This window comes from Manis javanica, chromosome 14 (assembly GCF_040802235.1).
Source record: "Manis javanica isolate MJ-LG chromosome 14, MJ_LKY, whole genome shotgun sequence".
Classification (NCBI taxonomy): domain Eukaryota; kingdom Metazoa; phylum Chordata; class Mammalia; order Pholidota; family Manidae; genus Manis; species Manis javanica.
In genome coordinates, this window is record NC_133169.1 from 10,831,432 (window position 1) to 10,853,550 (window position 22,119).

At 57.6% G+C, this 22,119-nt stretch overlaps 3 protein-coding genes and 1 long non-coding RNA gene across 15 annotated transcripts in view; 1 reads left to right on the top strand and 3 right to left on the bottom strand.

The window, feature by feature from the left end:
* EFNA4 (ephrin A4) lies at positions 1-4,894 on the bottom strand. Its single transcript, XM_017676441.3, is given in 5 exon segments — positions 1-628; positions 630-688; positions 1,106-1,174; positions 1,538-1,833; positions 3,865-4,894. Coding segments are annotated over 5 exon segments (903 nt in total). The 5' UTR covers positions 4,266-4,894; the 3' UTR covers positions 1-550.
* Positions 3,906-21,120, top strand: LOC118972126 (uncharacterized). 2 transcript variants are annotated; one of them, XR_005060958.2, is made up of 4 exons: positions 3,906-4,043; positions 19,464-19,652; positions 19,791-19,899; positions 20,048-21,120. It is a non-coding gene; the product is annotated as an uncharacterized lncRNA (long non-coding RNA). The 2 variants fall into 2 exon arrangements; XR_012124939.1 differs by having other exon boundaries at positions 19,795-19,899.
* Positions 5,121-15,313, bottom strand: ADAM15 (ADAM metallopeptidase domain 15). 11 transcript variants are annotated; one of them, XM_017676475.3, is made up of 23 exons: positions 15,109-15,312; positions 13,819-13,925; positions 13,125-13,201; positions 12,651-12,729; positions 12,397-12,473; positions 12,115-12,307; positions 11,316-11,381; positions 11,166-11,234; positions 10,917-11,086; positions 10,692-10,776; positions 10,111-10,259; positions 9,853-10,027; positions 9,479-9,571; positions 9,055-9,359; positions 8,777-8,978; positions 8,434-8,511; positions 7,910-7,982; positions 7,557-7,695; positions 7,075-7,144; positions 6,403-6,474; positions 5,923-5,994; positions 5,532-5,656; positions 5,121-5,447 (listed from the first exon to the last, which is right to left on the bottom strand). In XM_017676475.3, the coding sequence occupies exons 1-23, from the start codon at positions 15,185-15,187 to the stop codon at positions 5,402-5,404; spliced, it is 2,601 nt and encodes an 866-aa protein (XP_017531964.3). In that variant the 5' UTR covers positions 15,188-15,312; the 3' UTR covers positions 5,121-5,401. The 11 variants fall into 11 exon arrangements, with proteins under 11 accessions (XP_017531964.3, XP_017531963.3, XP_017531962.3 ...); XM_017676474.3 differs by having other exon boundaries at positions 6,403-6,477; XM_017676473.3 differs by having other exon boundaries at positions 5,532-5,994; positions 15,109-15,313.
* DCST1 (DC-STAMP domain containing 1) overlaps positions 13,158-22,119 on the bottom strand; it is a 16,677-nt gene continuing 7,715 nt past the window's right edge. The window contains exons 9-18 of the mRNA XM_017676487.3: positions 21,669-21,826; positions 19,620-19,719; positions 19,399-19,494; positions 19,145-19,271; positions 18,722-18,838; positions 18,142-18,284; positions 17,888-18,001; positions 15,416-15,961; positions 13,819-13,925; positions 13,158-13,201 (exon numbers count right to left, since the gene is read on the bottom strand). Coding sequence (XP_017531976.2) covers positions 15,710-15,961; positions 17,888-18,001; positions 18,142-18,284; positions 18,722-18,838; positions 19,145-19,271; positions 19,399-19,494; positions 19,620-19,719; positions 21,669-21,826 — 1,107 coding nt within the window. The 3' untranslated portion in view covers positions 13,158-13,201; positions 13,819-13,925; positions 15,416-15,709. The remainder of the gene's footprint in view (positions 13,202-13,818; positions 13,926-15,415; positions 15,962-17,887; positions 18,002-18,141; positions 18,285-18,721; positions 18,839-19,144; positions 19,272-19,398; positions 19,495-19,619; positions 19,720-21,668; positions 21,827-22,119) is intronic.

The window sequence follows — 22,119 nt, forward strand, 5'->3', positions numbered from 1 at the left end:
GGAGAGCAACAGAAGGATGGGCGATTTATTGGGGATTTGGTCCAGACACTTACAAAAATACAAACTGGTATGAAATTCAACCTCATGGCAAGTCCGTCTTCACAGAAGACAAATGAGTGACCCTCTGGGGAGAGAAAGTTGCAGCCCAAGGAAAGGGGCCCACAGGGCATCAGGCACAGACTGCAGGCCCAGGCATCTTCCTTGCCCTGGTCTGGCAATCAATCTGTCCCCAGGTCTTCGGCCTTGGCCCCTAGAAGGTTCAAGAATTTGATGCCTCCAAATCCCAGTCTTCCCAGCGGATGAGATGAGACCATCAAAGCAGCTGACAGAGACCCTACATTTGCTTGTGCCAGCACCAGGGGGCTCAGGCACCCCAGCAACTCCACTTCAGCCTGATGGGGGCCAGCCGTGAGGGTCACCTCGACCCCCACCTCCCCCATCACTCTCCCATCTTGTCTGGCTTGGAACTCCCAGCTCAGGTGGCAGGGGCTCCTCCAGTGAGTCTTGGGAGGACTCTAGCTCCTGGGGGTGGCAGAAGGGTCTGCTTGGCTCAGAGAACTCGCAGGAACCGCAGAATTGGGAGCAGCAGCAGCAGCAAGAGACAGAGGGGGCGGGGAGCACCCCCCCCCTCGCCATCCCGATGTGCCACTCTCTCCAGGGCTCCCAACTGGATGGGCTGACTCCGACTCTGTGAAGGAATAGGGTGGCACTGATGGGTCTTTGCACTTTGGCAGCCTCTTTCCTGCCTTGCCCATTAGCTATTCTCTCCCATCCCACTCTCTATGCTCTCCCACAGCAGCCACCCCCTTCCCATAACCTACCACCTGGTCCTCTCTAAGCCCTAACTTCCAAGTCTCCCCCAAACCATCACTACAGATGGTCAGTCAAGGTCTGGAAGGGTCTTGCCCTGAAGATGCCATTCCTTGGCCCAGCATAAAGGGGTACAGTGGAAGCTCTCACAAGGCTAAATGGGGAGAAGAGGTCGCAGCTTACAGCCCCACCAGGGCCCTCAGGGCCTGTTACTCCCAGATATTCCCCATTTTTCCTCATTCCCAAGGGCCCACACTGGCCCGAAGTGTTGCTCCCTGTTCCCCAATTCACTTACTGCTCTCTTTGCAGCAGACAGACACCTGGAGCCTCAAGCACTGGCCAGAACTCTCCGGAGTTGGCACCGCTGGGTGGTGGGAAATTGGGAGGAAGAAGTGATTTAGCACAGGCTAGTTTGCACACCTCAGATTCTGCTTCAGCCTCTCCCAGCTCCTCTTCTCTCCAGTTTCCTGCAAAGCTTTTCCTTATTTTTGGGCCATACCCAGATGCCAGGCCCCATCCTTGCCCCTCTTCACGTCCCCTTTCTTAACTCATCTTCCTTTCTCCTCCTCTCTATAGACTCACTCCAGATGGCCCCCTGCTCAGTCCTGGGCTCAGGCCCCCTGCCACTCCCAGGCCTCCTCCTCCTTTCACCTCAGACAACGGCAGGCCACCCCATTCCTCTCCCCACCTTCCCCAAGAGGTGGTCCGTGTGCCCGTCCTCACTCACAGATGTAGTAGTAGGTCTCTCCAGGCAAGAACTCGAAGCCAAGGGAGAAGGGTGTGAAGCGCTGAATCTTCTCTGAGAACCGAACAGGGCCAAAGGGAGCAAAGGGGAGGGAGCACTCCCAGCGCTTGAAGGCACCCGGCCCCTCAGCCTGGCAGGCCTCATAGCCTGGCCACTCCACCATGTATAAAGCAAATGTCTCGGGGCCCTCCGGGGGCCCCGGGCCTTCATAGTGTGGGCAGAAGATGTCTAGGTAATCGTTGAGGCCCAGCTCCACCACGGCGTCTCCCTGAAGCAGCCTGTAGGCATAAGGTCAGCATGGGCTGAGGTGTTATAACAGCATGCTTGGGCCACCAGGATCTGAGATACCCCTCCTGCCAGCCCCTTCCCCACCTCCTGGAGAAGGAGCAGCTCCAGAAGGCCTGAGTTCCCCAACAACTCAGAAGAGACAAAGACAGTGCAAGAAATGGAGGAGGTAACCAATTCACAGGTACAGAGAGGTTAAGGAACTGCCGTGCCCACAGCCACGTGGCTCAAATGTGAGAAGGCCATTCACTACAACCTACCTTTCTGGTTGGAACTGCCACCCATCTCTCTAGCCCCAGTGTCCAACACAGCCTGGCCCAGCACCAGAGCCTGATGAGTGTCAGGTGAATGGCTGCGGCACAGAGGCAAGAAGTACAGGTGTGGACCCACAGTGCAGTCAGACACAGAGATGGAGACTGGGAACAGTATCTTAATTAACATATGCAGAGGGAGGAAGACTGCCCTGAAATCTCAACCAGTGCTACAAAGAATGCAGGAGTGAAAATGAAAGGGGGAGCCGATGGTGGGTGTCCCCCCTTTTTTTGCAGGACAAAGAAATGCCAGGTGAGGAGGGGAGCCCCTCCGCATATCACCCATACTAGCCTCCTTGGGGCTTCCTTCCCCATCTCTTGGGAGCTACCTGGGGGAGCCAGTACAGGAATGGCTGGAACAGGCTGCCCCCCAACATGGAATACAGCTGGAACTGATCTCCCACCCCCACCTCTCTGAACTTCACATAGCCCACTTTAACCTATGAAAGGCCTCCAACTATCCCTCGATTAGGGGTATGAGGACCACCTGCATCAGGAGTTCTGAGTAGAAATGTAGATTCCTGGGCTCAGCTCTGACCTAGAACACAAGCTGAGCCTTCGTACATGTTGTTCCATAGCCTCCTCAGTGCCTGGAAAAGTGTCCCACACAAGGACAGGGCTCAACAAATTTCTGTGGACTGAATGAATGAACCAGAAACCTCAGGGCTGAGGGCTAGGAACCAGAATTTTTAACAAGTCCTCTAAGTGATTCAGAGGCACTGGTCTGGAACCGAGAGAGGAATTCACATGAAGGACAATAGCTCTTATCACAGGGTTTTGGTATTGTAATGACCTGTCTTGATGCCTGCCCTCCCAGGGGGTCTTTGGGCTCCCAGAGGGCAGAGTTTAGGTATCCCTCATCTCTCTAATCCCCAGCACCCTCACACCAGTCCCAACACAAGTGCACACTTAATGTTAGTGGGTTAACAAACGAACAGTCACAGATTGTCTCAAGTAGAAAATCAGAAAGGAAAACAGATGGAGAAAGTAGAGAAAGGCAGGGAGAATTAGGGAGGATGAAAACCGTAAAAAAATATCAAGGTTCAAAAGCAGGCAGCTCAGAAGTAAGTAATAGCTTAGATCTGTGCGGCCTGCACCTCCCTCACACACATGACCTCAGTTAGCCCACCTTATTTCCCAGGCTTCTAGGTATTATTAGCCCATTTTACAGATGAGATAACTGAGGTTAGGGAGGTCAAACGACTTGCCCAAAGGTGATTCAGCGAGAAGGGCAGGGCCGCGACTGGACAGAAATAAAAGGACCAATAAGGACAGAGATGAAAGCAGAGATGCAGAATGAGTTCAGGACACAGCCAAGCGTCAGAGAAGAGGCCGAGTGAGCAGGAGAGGCCATGCTCTTTCTCAAGAGTGAAGCCCCCTCCCTCCCCTCACGTCCGCCCGCCCCAGCTCGGGCCGAAGGCAGGCTGGGGATCACTGGGCGAGAGAGAAGGGGGGCGGGGCTCACAGCTGCCGGCTCCGAGACCCCGCGGACCGCTCTTGGGGCTGGGGTCTTCCGTCCGCCCCCTAATACTGGCGGGCGGGGGGAGACCCGGGGAGCGCCTCGCCCCTCCCCCTCCCCTGCCGGCTCAAACAAAGGAGCCCCGGCGCGCGGCCCGACCCAGGCGGCACCGCGCAAGGAGCGAATGTCGGGCGCGCGCCAGGTCCGGGAGCGCGCAGGCCCGGCTGGCAGCTCGCCGGGTTCGGCCTGGCTACCTGGGGTTACTGGAGTTCCAGTAGACGGCGTGGCCGAGGCCGGAGCCCCCCCGCAGAGGGGAGCCGAGGAGCGCGGCCCAGAGGACAGTCCGCAGCAGGGGCAGCAGCCGCATCGCCCCCGGGGTCCGGTCTGGTCTGGTCCGGCCGGTCCGGCCCGCTTCCCAGTCGCCGCGAGAAAGGTACAAAGTGGAGGTTGGTGGGGGGGAAGTTGAGGGATGGGGGTGGGGTGCGGCGATCCTCAGGCCACGCCCTGGGTAACTTTTCACCAATGGGGGCACATCTCGGCCTCTCCACTCCGAGCCAACTCTTGTTAACCCTCTGTGCGCGGTAGCGCGCGCCCGGTTAGCCCAACTCCAACCGAGCCTGGATCGCTTCGTGAAGGGGCGGGAGGAAGGACGCATACACTATCCAGGAGTTTTTATTTTTTTAGGGAGGTCGCGTCTGTCGTGTCTGTACTTATTAGAAATCTGGAAGATTTAAATAAGAGCATACACCCTTTGCTCAGAGAAAGGAAAGTGAGGCACGGACGAGGATCCGCGAAGCCTGTCCAGCCACCTTAGCAGATAGCTTTTTTCTTTGCTCATCCAGGGATCCAGGGACAGCGCGAGGGGAAGGGAAAAATCGCCGCTTGGAAACCCTCCACCGCCCTCGTCCGCTTACAGAGCTTTAGGTGGCGAGCTCGATGCCCACCTGTCCTTTTCCGCCCCACACCATCCTTCTGGGCTGGGGCCCATGGGCCCCAGCCCCGAAGACAAGTAATGAGATGGTCGCGGCTTGTACAAAGCACCTTTGTTCCCAAGCCCTCAGGTGGGGGTGGAGTGGGGGGAGGAGGAGGAGGCAGGTGCGCGGTCTAGGGATCGTGGGAGCCGCCGCCCTGCTCCGGGGCTCCGAGAACACCAGCTAGATCCACTTTTTCCAGACACTGGTCATAGGGTGAGGACGTCGAGTCCAGCTGTTTGTCCGGTTTGTTCATAGCCGCCTCCAGGGGCTACACAGTGTTTGGAGGCGAGTTCTTGGCGATTGGGGGTGGCAAAGGGTGTACAACTCTCCGTGATACTGGATTGCGCAGAGAGCTATTCCGGACTGGGTAGAAAGAAGCCTTGAGCATCCCGCGAACACGCGCTGACCCAGCGTGAGACTGTCGCCCTCCCTCATCCCGTCTGCGTCTGAGGCGACAGCGTCTCCTAGCGGCCATACCTGGAACCGCAGCAGTGTCACCTTTCCCTGAGCCGACAAACTCCGAAGGAGGCACGTCCCCCAAGGTCTAAAGTTTATTGCCACTGAGCAGAGACAGGCTGTGCGCACCTCCGTCAGCTCGATTCAGTGCCCGGTCCCTCCCCAAGCCCCTGCGACAACTGCATGGCTGGGTCCCCAGGGCGCTCGCTGCTGGAACTGCGCACGGAGGTGCTGGGTGTCTTAGGATGCCTGTTCCGTAGCGTCCAGACTCCAGCTCCCTCAGTCACTGCGGGAGACTTACGGGGCGTGTCCATCTTTGAGTCCTAAATCCGGGTTGGAGGCAGCGGAACCTCAGGAGAGGTCAGAGGTAGAGCGAGGAGGACACTGCTGGCGGCGGTGGCGCAGGCCTGAGGTCCAGGAAGAGGTCAGAGGTCTCCTTTCCCTAGACCACTTACCCCGCCCACCCAGGTTCAGGACCCCCCCTCGCCGACCTGGAGGGTACCACTGGGGGCGGGATTCCTGCTTCTGGGCCAGGCAGGTCACCCAAATGTCGCCGGTCCTGGGGATTGGCAGGTAGTGGCTTCCTCGGGGGTAGGGGCTTGGCAGGCCCCTGGGACTGAGAGAAAGAAGGCAGGAGGCTGGCTTGGGAGGGGGTGTCATGTTGCCCACTCCCGACTCACTGGTGTTGGGGAACACCAGATTGTCAGGGGTAGCATCAGAGGTCACCTTTGTCTCCAAACCTGTCACCATTAAAGATGCCATTCGGGTACATGCCCCTCCGGCACAGAGAAGGTATCTCGCCAAGGCCACCACTGCCATGGCTACCAGCACCACAGCCCTGGGTTGGGGGAGAGGCTGTGCCCTTCTCTCCCCCACTGTTACCTTCGGGCGTCTCACCACCGGGTCAGCGGGCAGAGGGCGGGTGGGGGGATTGGGTCGGTCAGCCAGCTCAGCCTGAACAGAGAGAGGGGCAGTGACTGTGAGAGCACAGCCAGTGGCGGTGGGCATGCAGTGGTTCTCCCAAGGGGTTCAGGTCAACATGCAAAGTCAGCCGGGGGCAGGAGAGAATGGGGACGTGCACACAGGGCTGGGGAGCATGCCAGCAGATGCCTCTGGGCAGGAAGGTATGGGTATCCAGTTGTGTCCCTGGCCGACTGCAGTCCTGCCAATGACCACCAGATGGTGGTAGAAACCAAGGCGGGAGGCTCACCCTTTGCTGCTTCTGGGGCTCAGTGTCTGAAGGCTGAGGGGTACCCTGGTCCCCAAATGAAGAGCACTGGCAGGGAACTGGGATGAGAACTGCCGTTGGGCACCAAGCCTCCCACCTGTCCTGGGCCAGGGCGGGGCCTGGCCCAGATTTACCTGGAGTCTCTTGGGCACTGGGTCAGGAGGCAGCGGCCTGGAGGGGGGCGCTGGAAAGCCAAGAATACTAGCCTGCTGAGAGAGCAGGAGGAGCAGACAGCACAGAGTTGGGGGTGGGGTGTGGGAGAGGGAGCAGAGAGACAGATGTGGGCAGAGAGGCGTTAGTGCCTAAGGAGGGGCAGCCAGGGCCCCAGGGGCAGTGGGGCTGTGCATGCGGTTATTTACTTGCGTGCAGAAGGGGTGACAAGTGGTGGATTGGGCATGCAGACCACCTCCACACACATGCTCCTGTCCTCAGATCCGGAGGGCTCAGAGCAGGGACACTCACCAGCCCTTCTACACATGGTAACCTGGGCCTCATCAGGTCCCGGCACCCTGAAGGTCATTCTGAGCACACACACCCCTTGCCCTCCAGGGCCACTGCTGGAAGCACTGTAGACCTATCTCTCAAAGCCACCAGGCTGGCCAGCTCAAAGAGCTGAGCAGACCTTCTAGGTGACTGCCCCTCCCCACTCTATGGTGCACTCTGCTTCTCTGCCCGACTCCCCTACTGACTCTTGGGCAATCTGCATCTTTCTCTGAGTCTAGAGCCTTCAATACCTCCCAGCCCAGGGCCCAAACTGGATGCCTGGCCAAGGTGGGGCCCTATCTCCTCTGGCATCTGGGACTTACCTTGACACCTGGCATTAGCAGGGCCCTCTGCGGGGGTCCTGGGCGTTCCGGGGGACCAGACTGGGCTGCCCTGAGGATGGAGAAAAGCAAGGAGAGAGAGGGCCCAGGTTCAGACCCTGTTCTGCACCCATATATACCTTTGAGTGGGATTAACCCTTCGCAGCTCCTTGGAGAGGAGCTTGTGTGTGGCTTGGGCCAAAGCAGAGGTGGGGAGGTAAGTGGATCAGCCTGAGGGAGGCCCCACTCACCCAGCACAGGGGCTCCTGGGGAGAAGTAGCCCTAGCATCCCAGTTGCCCCATGCAGGTCTGCATGTGAGGTGAAGAGTGTGTGTGGCACATGTGGGGAATGGAGGTGTGTGAGTATGGTCCGGGGGCTTTGGGGTCAGAACCAGGGGTCAGGAGCTGCCGAGGGGTTGTGGGCAGGGCTCCAGAGCTGTCTTCCACAGAGCCATTGAGGAAGCTGGTAGCAGGGAGGCTGGTACCTGTATTGGCAGCTGGGTCCCTTGAGTTGGCAGAGTCGCTGGCGTAGGCGTGCACGGTGCCAGTAGCTGGCACCAAGCAGTATCAGGATGACCAACAACAAGAGGCTGAGGGGCAGCCCTGTGGTCAGGGAGCTGGTTGCTGCAAGGGGAAGGCAGGTTTGAAGTGGGCAGTGCTAAGAACTCCACACCCAGGAAGGGGTGGTGGCGGGGGGCCACAGGGACTAATCAGAGTGGTCAGAGAAGGTGGAGGCATCAGGGGTCACAGAGAGGGAGCCAGCAGGGAAGGGGTCAGAAAAAGGGGGGGTAAAGGATGAACCACCTTGCCCTCCCAGCTGCCGCTGCCCCCACACTACCTCTGATGTGGGTGGTACAGTCAGGGGGCGCCCAGCCCTCCTCACAGTGGCAGTGTCTATTGCTGTCGCAGACCTAGGAGGTACAGGATGAGTAGTCAGGGGCTCTGCACTCTGTGGCCGTGTTTCCCTGGCCCCAGCTTTTCAAGATCTCAGATTCCACAGCTGGAAGTTGTGCTGGGGATGATGGGGTGGAGAAAAGCAGTGCTCTGGAGAGAGGGAGTCTTTGTGCAGAGAAAATCAGATCGGACTAACACAGTGGGTGCTGTATGTGTGCACTATATATATTGGACATGTGCTAGAAGCTTTTATACTCATCTCATGTGCCCCAGGAAGTGGGTACTATTATTATGCTCATTGGATAGATGAGGAAACTATGCTCAGAGAGGTTTTAATAACCTGACTCAGGTCACCCAGCTAGGAAGTGGTAGAGCAAGGACTAGAACCCAGGTATGTGTTTCCAAAGCCCATCATTCTCCTCCCTGGAGACTCCCTGCTTCGCTTTCATCTCCCCCATGCCAGCTCACCCCATGCCCATGGCATTTGCTTCGACATTCCTGTGCTCCCAGGAGATCCACGGGCTGGCACTGATGGTTGATGCATACCTGCTCAGTGGGGAGAGAAGAGCAAAGACCACGTTCTCACAAAGATTTACTGGTACTGAGGCCAGCACAGCTGAGGCCACACCTACTTTTACAGGTGGAGACACCACGGCTCACGGGATGAGACAGGACTTCGCTCAATCTGAGCTAATGGTCAGAACTCCCCTGAGAGTTTGGGCCTTTTATACCAGTGGATGGTGAGGCCTGGGTGCTGCTAGCCAGTTCAGGTATTCCACCCCACCTGGCCTTGCCCACCCAGGCTGCTCACCAGACCAGGGCCACAGGCCGTGCCAGGCAGAGTCAGGAGGGGCTGGGCCACATCGTTGCCCAGGTCCAGGCGTACCCAGCTGCAGTTCAGCTTCAGCCTGGTCCCATTGGCTTCCAGCATCTCCCAGTGCAGATCCTGGGCTGAGCCCAGCAGAGGCTGGGCCCTACCCCCTTGACACTGGAGTTGCCCACACACGGCATCTCTGGGGTGAGAGAGGAGGGACAGGGTCAGGCCAAGGCTCCCAAAGACCCGAGGAGGAGCCAGGTTTCCTCACTTACCTAGGGGCACAGGACACATAGCTGCCATTAGGGCTGCGTCCACAGCTCCCAAAGGCATCCCCCCGGGTGTTGGCAGTAAGGAGGCAAAGTGGTGTGGCGGGCTGGGCCCCAGGTCCCCAGAGAGCCTGGCACTGTTGGGCATAGGAGGCGCAGCGCCCTTGCATGCATACAGCCTGTCCACCAGCACATGGCTCGCCGTCCCCCAGGCTGACATCGGGGGGGCACTGGGAGCTGTCTCCTGGGCAGAACTCGGGTAAGTCACAGTCCCCTCTGGTAGGGCGGCACTGCCAACCAGCTGGGCACAGCTGTGGAGGGTGGGGGAGCATCAGTGAGGGTGCCAGGGAAATCCAGCCAGGCTCAGAATGGCCCTTTTCACCTGCCCCTGGCAGGTGAGCTCCAGGCGGCCGGTCTAGGCTGTGCCCACCTGGCAGTTTTGACAACAGAGTCCGTCAGATGCACACTGTGCCCCTGGCCTCAGCTGGCAGGTGAAGTAATCACAGCACGGATCAGTGCAGTCCTGAGGGCAGGGCACAGAGGGCTGGGTATCAGCAGGCTGGGCCTGAGAGCCCCCCTCCAGCCCCCATCCCAGAGCCTGAGTCAGCAGGAAGCTCACAGCAAGTGAGAGCTGGAGCCCAACAATGCATGTGCTGGCCCTGCAGACAGGGAGGAGGGGAAGAGAGGAGAAGGGTGGGAGGGCCCCTCGGAACCAGAGCGCTGCTCAGGGGCCTCAGAGAGGGGTAATGAGCCAGGGTGAAGGCACAGAAATGAGTGGGGCGAGGGTTTGGGTGAGGGGCTCACATCCGGGAAGCCACAGTCACACTGCTCGCCGGGCTCCACAAGCCTGTTTCCACAGACAGCAGCCATAGAGGGCAGGCCGGGCAGCCGTTCAAAGAGGCAGCTGCCCATCCCATCCAGGAGGGCTTTCTCCAGGGCCTGTCGGCTGCAGTTGCTGAAGTTCAGGCCTGGTAGGAAGCTGGGGATGGCAGAAAGGAAAACTAGGACTGTGGACCACTCTGTGCCCCAGCCTCAGCCCCTCTCCATCCTGCAGTTACTCACTCTGTGGAGGCCTCCATGATGCAGCTCTTGGCTGGGGCTGGACCTGGACAGGGGCAGCTGTTCCCAGGTGAGTCGTGGTCCAAGCCCAGACTGTGGCCCAACTCATGGGCTATTGAGGAGGCAACTCCCAGGATACTTGTGGAATGGTCCTGTCATTGGGGAGGGGTACCCCAGGTCCAGCACCAGCCTGAATGCTCCTCATCTCTCCTCATCTGACCTCCTGGGTACTCAGCAGTCACCACCGCCCTCAATTGCTTCTAAAGTAGTAGGGGAGCCCAGGCCTGGGTGGCTGTAAACCTGAGTTCTAGTTCAGCTCTGTCCCCATTCCTCACTGTGTGGCCTGGGAGATCACCTGTTCTTTGAGTCTTAGTCCCTCTGCTCTTCCCCCTAGAAATGGGAAGACCTCATATGTAAGGTCTGTGTACACTGGTGAGCTGGCCACAGGTGAGGGGTGCCCTGATAGCAGAGCACCTCTGCCCTCTATATGCTCCACTTTGGGGTATGTAACTTTGTAGGGGTTTCAGTGACCACAGTTGGGAGGAACTGAATTGGGAATGAGGACGAGACCTGAAATAGCTCACCATGTTCACACCTCCTGAGAAGTCAGGAGAGCAGATGGAGTTTTGAATGGCCATGCCCACCCTGGGCCCAGAGAATGAAGTAGCCCTGTGGGATTGAGAAGTCAAAAGTTCAGAGCTGAAAACCAAGGTTCCCAGAGCCGCAGGGCCTCAGGTGGGGAGTTGGGTGGGAAACTGGCCAGGCCAGGGCAACACCAGGCCTGGCTGGCTAAGCTTGCGGGGTCTTACGTCACCAGCTGGGCACTGTCATGGGGCAATCGAGGCAGCAAGTCTGTCCGGCGCCAGCGGAGGAAGTTGCTTAGCGTGAGACCTGGGTCCTGGCTTATCTCCATCAGGTCATGCTGGGTCCAGGCCTCCAGGCCTACTAGCACCACCCGTACATTCAGGGGCCGGAAAAACTGAGAGAGAAGTGGAGCTCAGGATGGGGTTTGCCATGGTCAGGGGGGCTGTGAGGATGCTGCCCAGCCAAACACTCACTGTGTCCAGGAGAAGGGCCACTTCCAGCGTTCTGTTCAGCAGGTGCTGGAAGTCTGGGTACCTCCGGACCTGTGGGTCAAAACAAGTGACAGTGAAGTGGGGCAGGGTAGGCAGGTGTTGCGGGAGCACACGCAAAGCCAACACGCTCACCTCGGAATGATCAGCCACAATCACCAGCTCAACGACCTTGGTCTCTGTCACCACATCCCGCCTCCACTGTGGACAAGAAGAAGGAGCATGAGGCACACCCCCTGCTCACTGCCAGCAGCCACGGAGGGCCGACCAAGCTGTGTCCACTCCTGTGCTGTGTGGGTCAAACAGAAGAGAGTGAGGAGCCCATTTTACAGATGAATGAGAGCCTCAGAGGCCAGGGACTTGCCCAAAGTGGATCAAGAAGTAGGTTATGAAGCTGGGAGTTGAGTCCTATTTTTCTGGCTCCAAATTGTGCTTTTTCCAAATTATAAAAAATAGTAATAATAGCCAGCACCATCAAATACCAGATGCCAGTCACAGTTCTAAGCACATTGTATATATACTGGTTCGTTTAATCTTCACAGTAACCCTATAAGGTAAGTAGTTTTAATGTGCCCATTTAATAATTTAGAAAACTGGGTTCTTTATGATTGGTGACTGTATTTTCTACACCCAAGTGAGAGCACTCTGCATATGGAATCATGAGATACATGAGTTTAAGTCAAGTACCTGCATCTAAATCTGGGGTATATCAATTTTTAGTTGAATGGCCTTGGCCAAGTCACTTAACCTCTCTGAGCTGATTTTCTCACTAAAATAGAGCGATTGCTAGTATCTACCTCCCAGGGTTGCTGGGAAGAGTAAAGGAATTCAAGGGCCTGGCCCAGGGAAATTATTCCATCAGTGGGAGGTGTTGTTACTGTGTACAAACAGCTCTGAGGGTTGGGGGACCAGCCCTCCCACCAGGCATCCTCACCCGGCGGGTGTGGTGCTCTCCCAGGGGGTGCTCGGGAGGAACCTGAGTGGGCACAGAGGCACGCCAGCTCAGGGCACAAGTGTGGCCTGGCAGAAGGAGGTCTTGGATCCGGGAGACAACGGGGTTACCCTGAAGGTCCCCAGGCCCCAGCTCCAGGGTGTAGCTTCTTTGTGGGGACAGGATCACCAAGCCCCTAGGAAAAGACAGGAAGTCAGAAAGTTCTTCAGTTCCGTGCTTCGTGCTTCCTCACTTGGTCCACCTTCCCAGGCCGCGCTGCCTTACCTGAGCCCAGAGCAGGTGCAGATGGAGACCTGCGAGTCTGCGTGGCCCTGTACTCCTCCCTGGTAGCAGCAGTTCTCCTACAGCAGAGAAATGCTAGTGCCAACTTGAAGGAGAGGCCAGGATTTGAGCCCAGGAGACTAGCCCATTGGTGAAGGTATGCAGAGTCCTCCAACAGCTTCTAGGGATGGCACCCTCCAGTTACCTCCTCCCTTCTTCCCTTAGGCCAGAAACAGGGCACAAGAGGCCCGACTCACCAGAGTGTGTCCCTTACTGACCACACGGGTGCCATCAGGTTGGTACCATACCAGCGTTGGGCGGCCTGGGACTAGATCCCTGCAGAATGAAGAAAAAGGAGGGCAGTGTCAGGGGCTTCCCAGGGTGGTACAGTGACAGCCTGAGGCCTTGAGGTGGACTGGTGGCTGGGAGCCAGGCAGTCCCCCAACCTTCCTGCTTCCCCCAGAGGCAGCAGGGTATAGTGGCTAGGCCACAAACTCTGCCAATCTCTGTGGATTCCAATCTGGTTTTCATCACACCCTAGCTGCGTGATGTTGGACAAGCTATTTAACCTCTCTTTGCCTTGACTTCTTCATTTATAAAATGAGAATAATCTTACAGGGATGTTAGGAGAATTAAATGAGTTCAAGCACTTTGTACGTGGCACATAGTAAGTGCTATATGTAAGTTGTTAGCCATGTTGTTATTATTAATATTACCACTATCATTATTACCTATTCTGTAGCAGCTCCAGGATATGACTCTCACCATCCAATTCCAATTTGATCCTCAAAGCCTCGGGCAGGTTGGTCTGTGGGCATCAGAGGGCATGTCACCTCCCTGGTCCTGCCAAACTCCTAATCCTTTCTAACCAGAAAACCTCGGGCCCTTAGGAGAGCACCAACAATTAGATCACTGGTGGGGGATCCCGAGGGAGGGGCCCGGAAGCCCTGCCTGGCCTGGGGCATTGTTCTGGGGGGTTGTATGGGGAGGTCAAGGAAGGTATCTGAGCCGCCCCTTCTCGGCTTCCTGCCCGAAGAGGAAGCATCATAGAGGACCCAGTGCAGGCCCCAGCCCTTCCTCTGACTCAGCTTTAGAATTGGGGTGGGAGGGAGGGTACTTGGTAGGTCTTGACCCTCTCCAGGCCCCCCACTGAGAAAGCCAACAACATGAGACCAAGAGAGAAGGTTTGGCCTCCGAATTTCCCCACTGGAGATGGATGGGTTGAGTGGGGCTGAGGCCAGCAGATGTGTGTGAAGAGGGGAGAAGGAGGTAAGTGAAGCCAGGTGCTGGGGCATGGTGAGAGAGGCAGCCCTGCGACAGTGAGGTCCACTCACCTGCTCCTCATTCAAGCTTTGCCCTGAGACACTTTAGTCCAGGTGGCAAGGTGGTGGGGGTGTATGTCTTTGAGGGGAGAGAGAAGCTTACCTGAAGCACCTCCGCTAGGCTGAGTGTGAAGTTGTCCTGAAGGATCTGGGGCTCCAGGGACCCACTTAAGGTCCTCTCTGGCCTTGCCTGCTCCTCCTCAGTGCCACCTGCAGAGTCCCCAGGATTTCTCAAGAGTGCGGAGAGAATCCGCGCCCCGGGTGGGGGTGACTGGTGCCCTCTGACAGCCCCCAGCTCCCAGCAAGCACATCAAGGCCTTGCCTAGCTTGAAGAACTACTGCATTGCATGCTGGGACTTAAAGGAGAATACTAGAAGGAGGGGGTCTTTTCTCCAATGTTTTGCTCTCATCCCACCAACCCATCCACAAGTCCCCAAAGAAGTTCAGCTTGCAGAGCCTGTGGCCCCTCTTCCCCCAGCCCAATCCCAGGTTCTCACAGGGACCCCCCTGTTCCCCCTTGCTCCCAATCACAACCCCCAACTCCCAAGAACGCACCCTCAGAGGACTGGGCAAAGCCCCGTGGCCCGGTGCCCACTCACCCTCCCCTTTCCTCACATCGGAGATGCCGGGAACGCCCGTTTCTGGGTGAGCAGCGCAAACAGCCCCCTCCCTAAACACCCTCATGCCCGGTAAGGCACACCCGCTCCCCACAGTCTCTGCTTCCTCCCGGAGTCCTCCTCCCCTCCCCACAATGGCTCTCTCTCCTCCGGACACTCCACCCCGCCTGCCCTCTCGGTCCCCGGCCCAAGACAGCAGCGGGAAGTGAAAGTTCCAAGGAGGAGCTGGTGTCCCAGCCGCTTTCCCGGCCAGTTCTCCCTTCCCTCCTCTCCCGGCTCCTCCCGGGCCCCTCCCGACCAGTCAGGTCTCTGATGGCATCAGTACCAAGGTTAGGAGTGTCGGACTGCTCAGGCCTGGGATAAACGGCCAGGAAGACTCCTCTTCGCCAAACCCTACAAGCCGTGCCCACTCGGTGCCCTGGCACCGGGTGGCACAGTCGGCTAGGCCCTAGAGGAGCGAAGCCGTCAATCTTGGGGAACAGCGACCCTCTCCCAGGATGGGGCGCTGGGCCAGGCCCCTCGGTGCCTGGTACAGAAGTCTGGAAGTGTCCGCGGGGACCGCACAGAGGATGACCGGGCAGGAGCGCCGGCGTTCCCCCTCGTTCACTCTCCGCTCCACTGCCCAGTCGCTGGGCCCTCGGACCAGAACAGTAGACCTAAGCGGCCCGCGCACTAGGTGGGGTCTCTGTGGGACCCTAGGAGCCCGACGCCTCCAGACTTCCCTGCGCCTCTCCCAGTCCGCCCCCTCCCTGGCCCACTGCCGGCCGCGCACTCACCAATATCTGGGAGCGGCCGGGAGGACGGAGGGCTGCCCGCGCCCAAAAGCCCCAGGGCCCAGAGCAGCGCCAGCCGCATGGCAGCGGCGCCCCGGGCCGGGCGAGGGCAGCAGGTGCTGGGCCGCGCACCGAGGAGCCGATGCAGCCGGGTCTGTCCGCTTTGCTCACCCGGCAGCGCAGCACAGCCTCCAGGCCCGGCCCCGCCCCCTCCCACCAACTACAGCGCCAGGCCCGCCCCTGCCCTCACGAAGCCCCGCCCCCGCCGCGCGCTGGGTCCTAAAGACTCCAGCTCCTCCTCGCTCTGCACCTTCACTTTCACGCTACACAGCAGGGTGGGAGCCGAGGCCGGGTCCGACAGGCTTGGGCGTCGCGCCTCAGCCCTGTCCTGGTCCGGACCCCTTCCCAGAAGCTTCGTTGCTCTCCTTCTTCGCGTCTGCGGTCCGGCTCTGCGGGGATCAGGCGTCCAGTCTTCCCGATTGCCTGCCAGACAGTGCCCGGCTCACCCTGAGTCCAGACACCTGCAAAGTGTACTAGCAGGAGACTGTGCAAGGCATTTTACTGAACAGGAAGCAGCTGGGTTTGAGAGCGAGTGGACGCCTCTTCACTCTGCGTAGATAGCGTCATCTTCGCTATCGCTGTAGGCGGAGGAGGAGAGCTCCTCGCGGGGTGTGCAGGCCGGACACCGCGCCTGCATATCGTCCCAGCACGATCGACAGTACACAGCCTCGCAATCTGGCGTTGGGCACACGTAGGACTCGGGTGTCTCGGGTGCCTGGCACACCACGCAGCGCCGGCGCAGCCAGCGGCGCAAGAAGGGGCAGTGACGGTGCAGGATGTTCGCCAGGTGGCGGCGCTGTTGGGAGGCAGGAAAGGTTTACAGCCGGTTGGGGAGCGAGACAAGAAAGCGAGCGCGGGGTGGAGGACTGGACAGCGCTTCTCGCCTGGCATCTCAAGGCCTGACAATGCCCACGTATTCGAGGAAGCTGGACTGGGGAAAGACGACCCCTGGAGGGCAAGGGTGCTATGGAAGTGGGTCCTGGAGAGCCTCCCTTCCTCACTTCGTGATGGAGAGTGGAAGGATACTCTTCGATTCTCTCCCTGACAGTAATAGCAACCATCATTTGCATTTTCCTATAAATCATCTTGTTTGGTTCTCACGGTGGGGCTGAGTAGTGATATAAGACTATTAGTACTGTGTTCCCCACTTGTCAGATGAGAAAAATGAATCTCATGAAGGTTAAGTGACTTTCCCAAAGGCTTTACATAGATAGTAAACAAACCTGTATGGACCCAGGTGCCCTGATTCCAAATCACAATCCTGGTTTATAATGCCCCCATCCTCTCTCCACACTATTGCCACCTTTTCAGGTCACCACTCTTTGGTCAAGGAACCACAGGGGCCCCACTGTCTGGTAGAGGAAGGCAGAACTCCTGGCCTCGGCCTCCAGAGCCTTCCACAGTCTGGTCCCTTTCTCGTTTCTGCTCCAACTTACCCCTCCATGCACTTTGCATCTCCTGTGCCAGTTTCTCCTCAGACTAGCCCTGGCACTTGGCATTCCTTTTGGACTCTGAGTCTTTGCACATTCTGTTCCCTCAGCTTGGGATGAATGCCCTTCACATTTCCATCAGCCCATCCACATCCAGTTTACTTCAGGACTGGGTCATGGAATCAGAGTATATTCATTCGTTCATCAGACATTCATTCAGCCCTATTGTGTGTCACGGGGATGGGAGATCTAGGCACTGGTGGGGAAAGTTAAGTAAACACAGTCTCACTTTGAGGAGCTTCGTTAGGGCTGATTAAATAGTGGCTGTCACTCACATTTTTAAAAAAATAAATGTTGGGCCCTATACAAAGAAACTGTAAATTAATTAATTCAAACAATACCCATATAAGGCAGATACTGTCATAATCATCTCTCCTTTTTTAGGTGAGAAAACTGATGCTTGGAGAGGTGGTCACTTGCCTAGGGTCACATGATGGCAACTAACATGTACAGAACTTGCTCTGCCTGTACCATGAGAGTGAAACTCATCTAATCCTTATGGTAATGGAGTAGTTAACTCCATTTTATAGAAGGGAAAAGCCAAGACCCAACATTTAACTGCCCAGCATCAGCCAGCTGTCAAAGTAATAAGGGGAGGAGGCAGGATTGAAACCCAGGCTCTCTGCCACCAGAGCCCCACACCCAACCACCATTCTTTACTGATCTCTATGAGCAGACCTTACAGATCTGTCCAGCCCCCCACTCCCCATTCTTTAAAGGGCAAAACTGAGGCCCGGTGAGGACCATGGCCAAGGTTACACAGCTTAATAAGGGAGTGCGGGCTGGAACCTGGTTCTTCCAACTCTGTTCTTTCCCTATATCATATGCCCCTTCGTGAGGCCTCCCTGACCTCCCCTTGGAACTGCAGTGAACTTCTGTTCTGCAGCCCTCTCAGTTGAGCCTGTGGCTTTGCCTTGGGCCCCTTGTTGTTGATGAGCCCCTCTTACTTTCCTTGTGACCAGACTGTATCAAATCTGATTCCCCTTTTCCACTTGCCTCCCAGGGGTCCACTGAGAGTCTTGGGCTGGGCTGAATACTGTGATGCAGAGATGGACACAGCCCTGACTTTCCAGTTGCTGGGCAACCGGGGCCTTTGGCAGGCATCGTGTCAGGACCCAGCGAGCTCCAGCAGTCTGGGACTGTGCTGGGGTCTGGATGGACTGTAGGGAGGTGCCCTGTCCCACAACTTTCCAGCCTATTCAGGAGGCACCGGAGCGCAGGCCCAGACTTACTGAAGCCCTCTGCTGTCGGGCCTGCCTCAGGATGGCAGCCCTTCTCAGCTTGGTGAAGGCTGCTCTCTTCCTCAGGAGCTCATTGTAGAGGAACAGGATCCGCTTCTTCTCTCGCTGGGGCCCAGGAGAGGGGGTCAATAATAGTGACAGTGCTGAGGAGGATAGCCTCCCCTAAAGACAGGGCTGGCAGGGGCTGGGCACGGGCTGGTGTGTGTGCTAGTGCATAAGGGGAGTGAGGGCAGGGCAGGGCCCACCTTGGGGAAGTAGAAGGCTGCGATGACCCTCCGGAGCCGGTAGCCGAAAGCCTGGAGCAGGCAGAGGCTCACTAGCAGACCGACCGGTAGTGCAGCCCTCAAGTAGGCCCCGGCATTCAGGCACACGGGCTGGGGCAGGCAGGCTGGGGGGACAGGGCAGCCCTAGGTTGAATTCACCATCCCAGTGGACGGTGCAGATCAGGTCTCTGATTACCCTGCTCTCCTCCTACCTGCCCCTCCCCCTTTACAGCTGAGCTGTCAACACTGTAGCCACTAGGCCCCTGAGGCTATCTGTTCTGTATGGCACAGATGTAGAAAATGTCCGGGACAGCAGAAAGTTCTGCTGGACAGTGTTGCTCCAGAGGGCTGCGACCTTTTGGCCCCAAGGCTCCAGCCCCCAGACTCCTCTGACCCACGCTTACATCATACAGCTCTTCAGGCCTGACCTGATGTTTCCTGCTTTGATTTCTCCACCCCTATGTTGCCACACCCAAGGCCTGGTCCCCCAGCTCTTTGCTTTGGAAGTACCCTTGCCCTCCAGCCCACAAATCCTCTGCTCCAAATGTTCGGCATCACTCACGCATGGTGTTTGACTCCACCACTGCCTCCGAGGAGGTGTTCAGGGCCCCAATGGTTTTCCGAAGGAGTCGGGCAAGCATGGAGTCTCCCCCGACTTTCACCTCCAACTTATGACTGCCTGTGGCCAGAATAAGGGCCATGTGGGAGTCAGGAAGGAGTTGGGGTTCAGGGGAAGGGGCAGGATGGGGAATGTCGGGGAGAGGGCAAGGCATAGAAGTGCTCCTCACAGGACTTCCTGTCCCCTCACTGAGCACTGTCCCCCACCCTGCTGCAGGCAGACAGGGAGTTTAGAGGCTGGGGTTCCCACTGGCAGCTGTCAGGGGCAGGGCTGAGATTTGCCCTGACACAGAAGGAGGCCACGAGATTGGAAGGACTGGGGTGGGGGGGCTGTGCAGAGGGACCCCGGAGCAGGACTCGGGCTCACTGCGGAAGGAGTACTGCCAGAAGGCATGGTGGCGGATGGTGTCGAAGATGGAGTAGAGAGCCCTGTCCAGTCCACACAGCACCAGTAACAGCAGCAGGAGAGGCAGTGTCCCCACGAGCTCCCCCATCTGCCCAGACGGCAGGAGGGGCAGAGCTGGCCAGTGCCGCACGGAGCCCTCTCTGCCGCCTTTGCCCTCCACCCCTCAGATCGTGCCTGTGGCTGGATGTGGAGGCCCAGCCCCATGCCCTCCTTACCACATTTCTCATTTCTGAGGCCTGGAGAGTGGGCTCAAAGGGGAAGATGACCTTTTTTTTCTCAGCTTTGCGGAGTGGCAGCAGAGTCCTTTTGCCCTGGAAAGGAATGTCCTCGCCACAAGGAGCAAAGGCTCTCTCCCCTTCCTCCTCTGCCCTTCTGGAGAAGGAAGCCACACAGGGCACCCGGCCAGGCACCCTCGGGCAGGGCTGTGACCTCTCACCAGCATCTTCCTGCGCTCATCGATCTGACAGAAGTAGGTGCTGATGTAGATGTTGTCAAAGCGGATGTCCCCATTATAGCTGTCCATGTAGGAGAAGGACCTGTGGGGAGGCTGCCTCTGTCCCTCCAGGTTCCCTTCTCCCACCCCCAACCGTGGGCATCTTCCACTCAGCCAGTGTGCACTGAGCGCCATCTGTGTCCCAGGAGAAGGCTGCCCTGCCCTCCAGCAGCCCCCAGGCCATTGAAAGACACGCACACACAACTGACGAGACACGACAAAGGTGAGAAAGGGTGGCAGGGTGGTGTGAGTGCATGTGTGTGGCGTAGGAGAAGGGTTCCCAGCCTCCATGGGGCAGGATGGAGCCGGGAAACCCCTCACAGTTTCAGGGATCCCCTGATTCATTATGACTCCCATATTCACCTCTCAAGTCCCTGCCTCACAGCTGAGCCCACAAAACATCTCCTGGAAGTCACTTCAAGCAAAACGCATCCCAAACCACCATATCCATCTCTAACACACCCGTGAGCACAGCAGTTTTCTGTGTGTGTGTGTGTGATGTGTGCACATGCCTATGCAGCTCTCTTCTGTGTATCTCCCAAAGTCCCACATAACGTGTCAGTTTCTTAAGACAAAAATGTTAATTGTTGGAGATGTGCTTGAAACTGTAAGATTACATTAAATGAGCTCTGTAAACTGTGAAATCTAAGTTCCAATGCTACTAGCTCTGGGACTGTAAAAATCCACATCTTTGCCTTTGAGAACGAACTATAAATGCAAAGCAAGACTGTGAGCGCCCCCTTGTGGAGAGACCTGTCGCTGCTGCGTCGGGGCCTCCAGAGCCAGGGCCCCGCCTTCTCACCAGCTCTGCCCCTTGTGTGGGTGACCTCACCCAGGTTGAAAGCCTGGAAGTGGCTTTTGACTCTGGGCCTCCTTCCTTCCCTCGTTTAGCTGGCTTTGAGAGCTGCGGCACCTCTCCCTTTCCTCCCTCCATCTCAGGCCAACTTCCTGCTGGGCCCCACTCCAGCCAGGCTCCCTCCTAACCTCTGACCCACCTTGGCCTCCCTGCCTCCAACCTGCCTTAGTCCATCCTGCAAACACTCCCCAGTTCAGGGCCCTCCTGAAGGGCTTTCTAGACTGTTTTGGCCGTGCCCACTTCAGGCCAGTGTTCAGCCACAGCCTCTGCCACGCACAGCCCACAGATGCCAGGATCCTCGCCTGAGAGAACGCCCTTCCTCTCCTCGGCCACAGCTCCCATCTGCAGCCTCTTGAAACCAGTTATGGCCCTTGCAGAGACACCTCAGCTTCCACCCCTGTCCACAGCTGGTGCATAACAGAGTGCTTGAACTTTGTGGATGCCTCTCCTGCCTCCCTAGGCCATGATCTTCTTGAGAGTGGGAATATGGCTCATTCATCTTCGTCCTCCCACAGAGCCCTCAACACACACATAGCCACTCACTTGCTGTCACTCTAGGCCCCACAAACAGGGGCAGACAGAGCCAGAGCCCCTGTGGCTGTCCTTGCCCATCCCCTGCCCATCTGGTGGTGGGGACAGGAAATAGAGGGTCCAGAGGTCAGCAAGGAAACAGAGTGAGGCCCAGGGCAGCCCAGCTGGACGCCAGGCTGGGTGGGGTTGAGGACTTTGGTCCAAATGGAGGGAAAGTAGCTGCCAGCGCAGCAGGCGGGAGAAAATGAAAGCAGAATTGGAGGATAAAAATGGCACAAAGTCAGAGCCAAGGGGAATATGAAGGGCAAGAAAAAAATAAAAAGTCAAAGCTTAAAGTAAAAAAAGTCAGCGTTGGGATAAAGGCTGGAAGGAGGTAGATAAATGAAGATGGTCGCCCTTTTAAGGGTGAGAACACGGGTAGTGATTCTTCTGACAAAAAGTCGGCATTTCCTTTAATGTTGTGTAAACAGCAAACGCAGCTTAATGAAAAGGCCAAATTAAAGGCACAAGAACATTCACAGGCAGTCCCATTCTTACAGCCTCCCTCGGGGCGGGGCTCCCCTCTGGGGTGGAGGCTGGGGCCTTGGGGAGGGGCCATGGCTCACCCGTGGAGGACGAGCAAGAAGGTGCAGGAGAAGAGCACCCGCAGGAGCCCCAGGGACCACTCCAGACGCGCCTCCTGGCGGCTCACGTAGTCACGCACCTCGGTGCTCACGTGCTTCCAGCTCGTGTTGAGGCCCAGCACCCCAGCCTGCTTCTCTTCCTGGCGCAGAGCAGAGCTGCAGACTGTCTCCCCCAGGCGTCTCTCCCCCGGTGCCCCACTCCTGTTCCCAGGACCTTCAGGATTGCCGCCTCCTTCTGCTTGCCACCCCCCTTGACAGAGTCCGGCCCCCCTGCACCTGTAGGCCTGACACCCTCTCACACCTGGCTGACCAGTCCTTCCCAAAGCCAGGTCCACGTATACCACAGACTTGCCCTCTCCCCTTCCCTGTCAACCGACCGTTGCCCTCCTTGTCTCCCTCCCTCACGTCCAGTCGCCTCTGCCCTGTGCCTTCT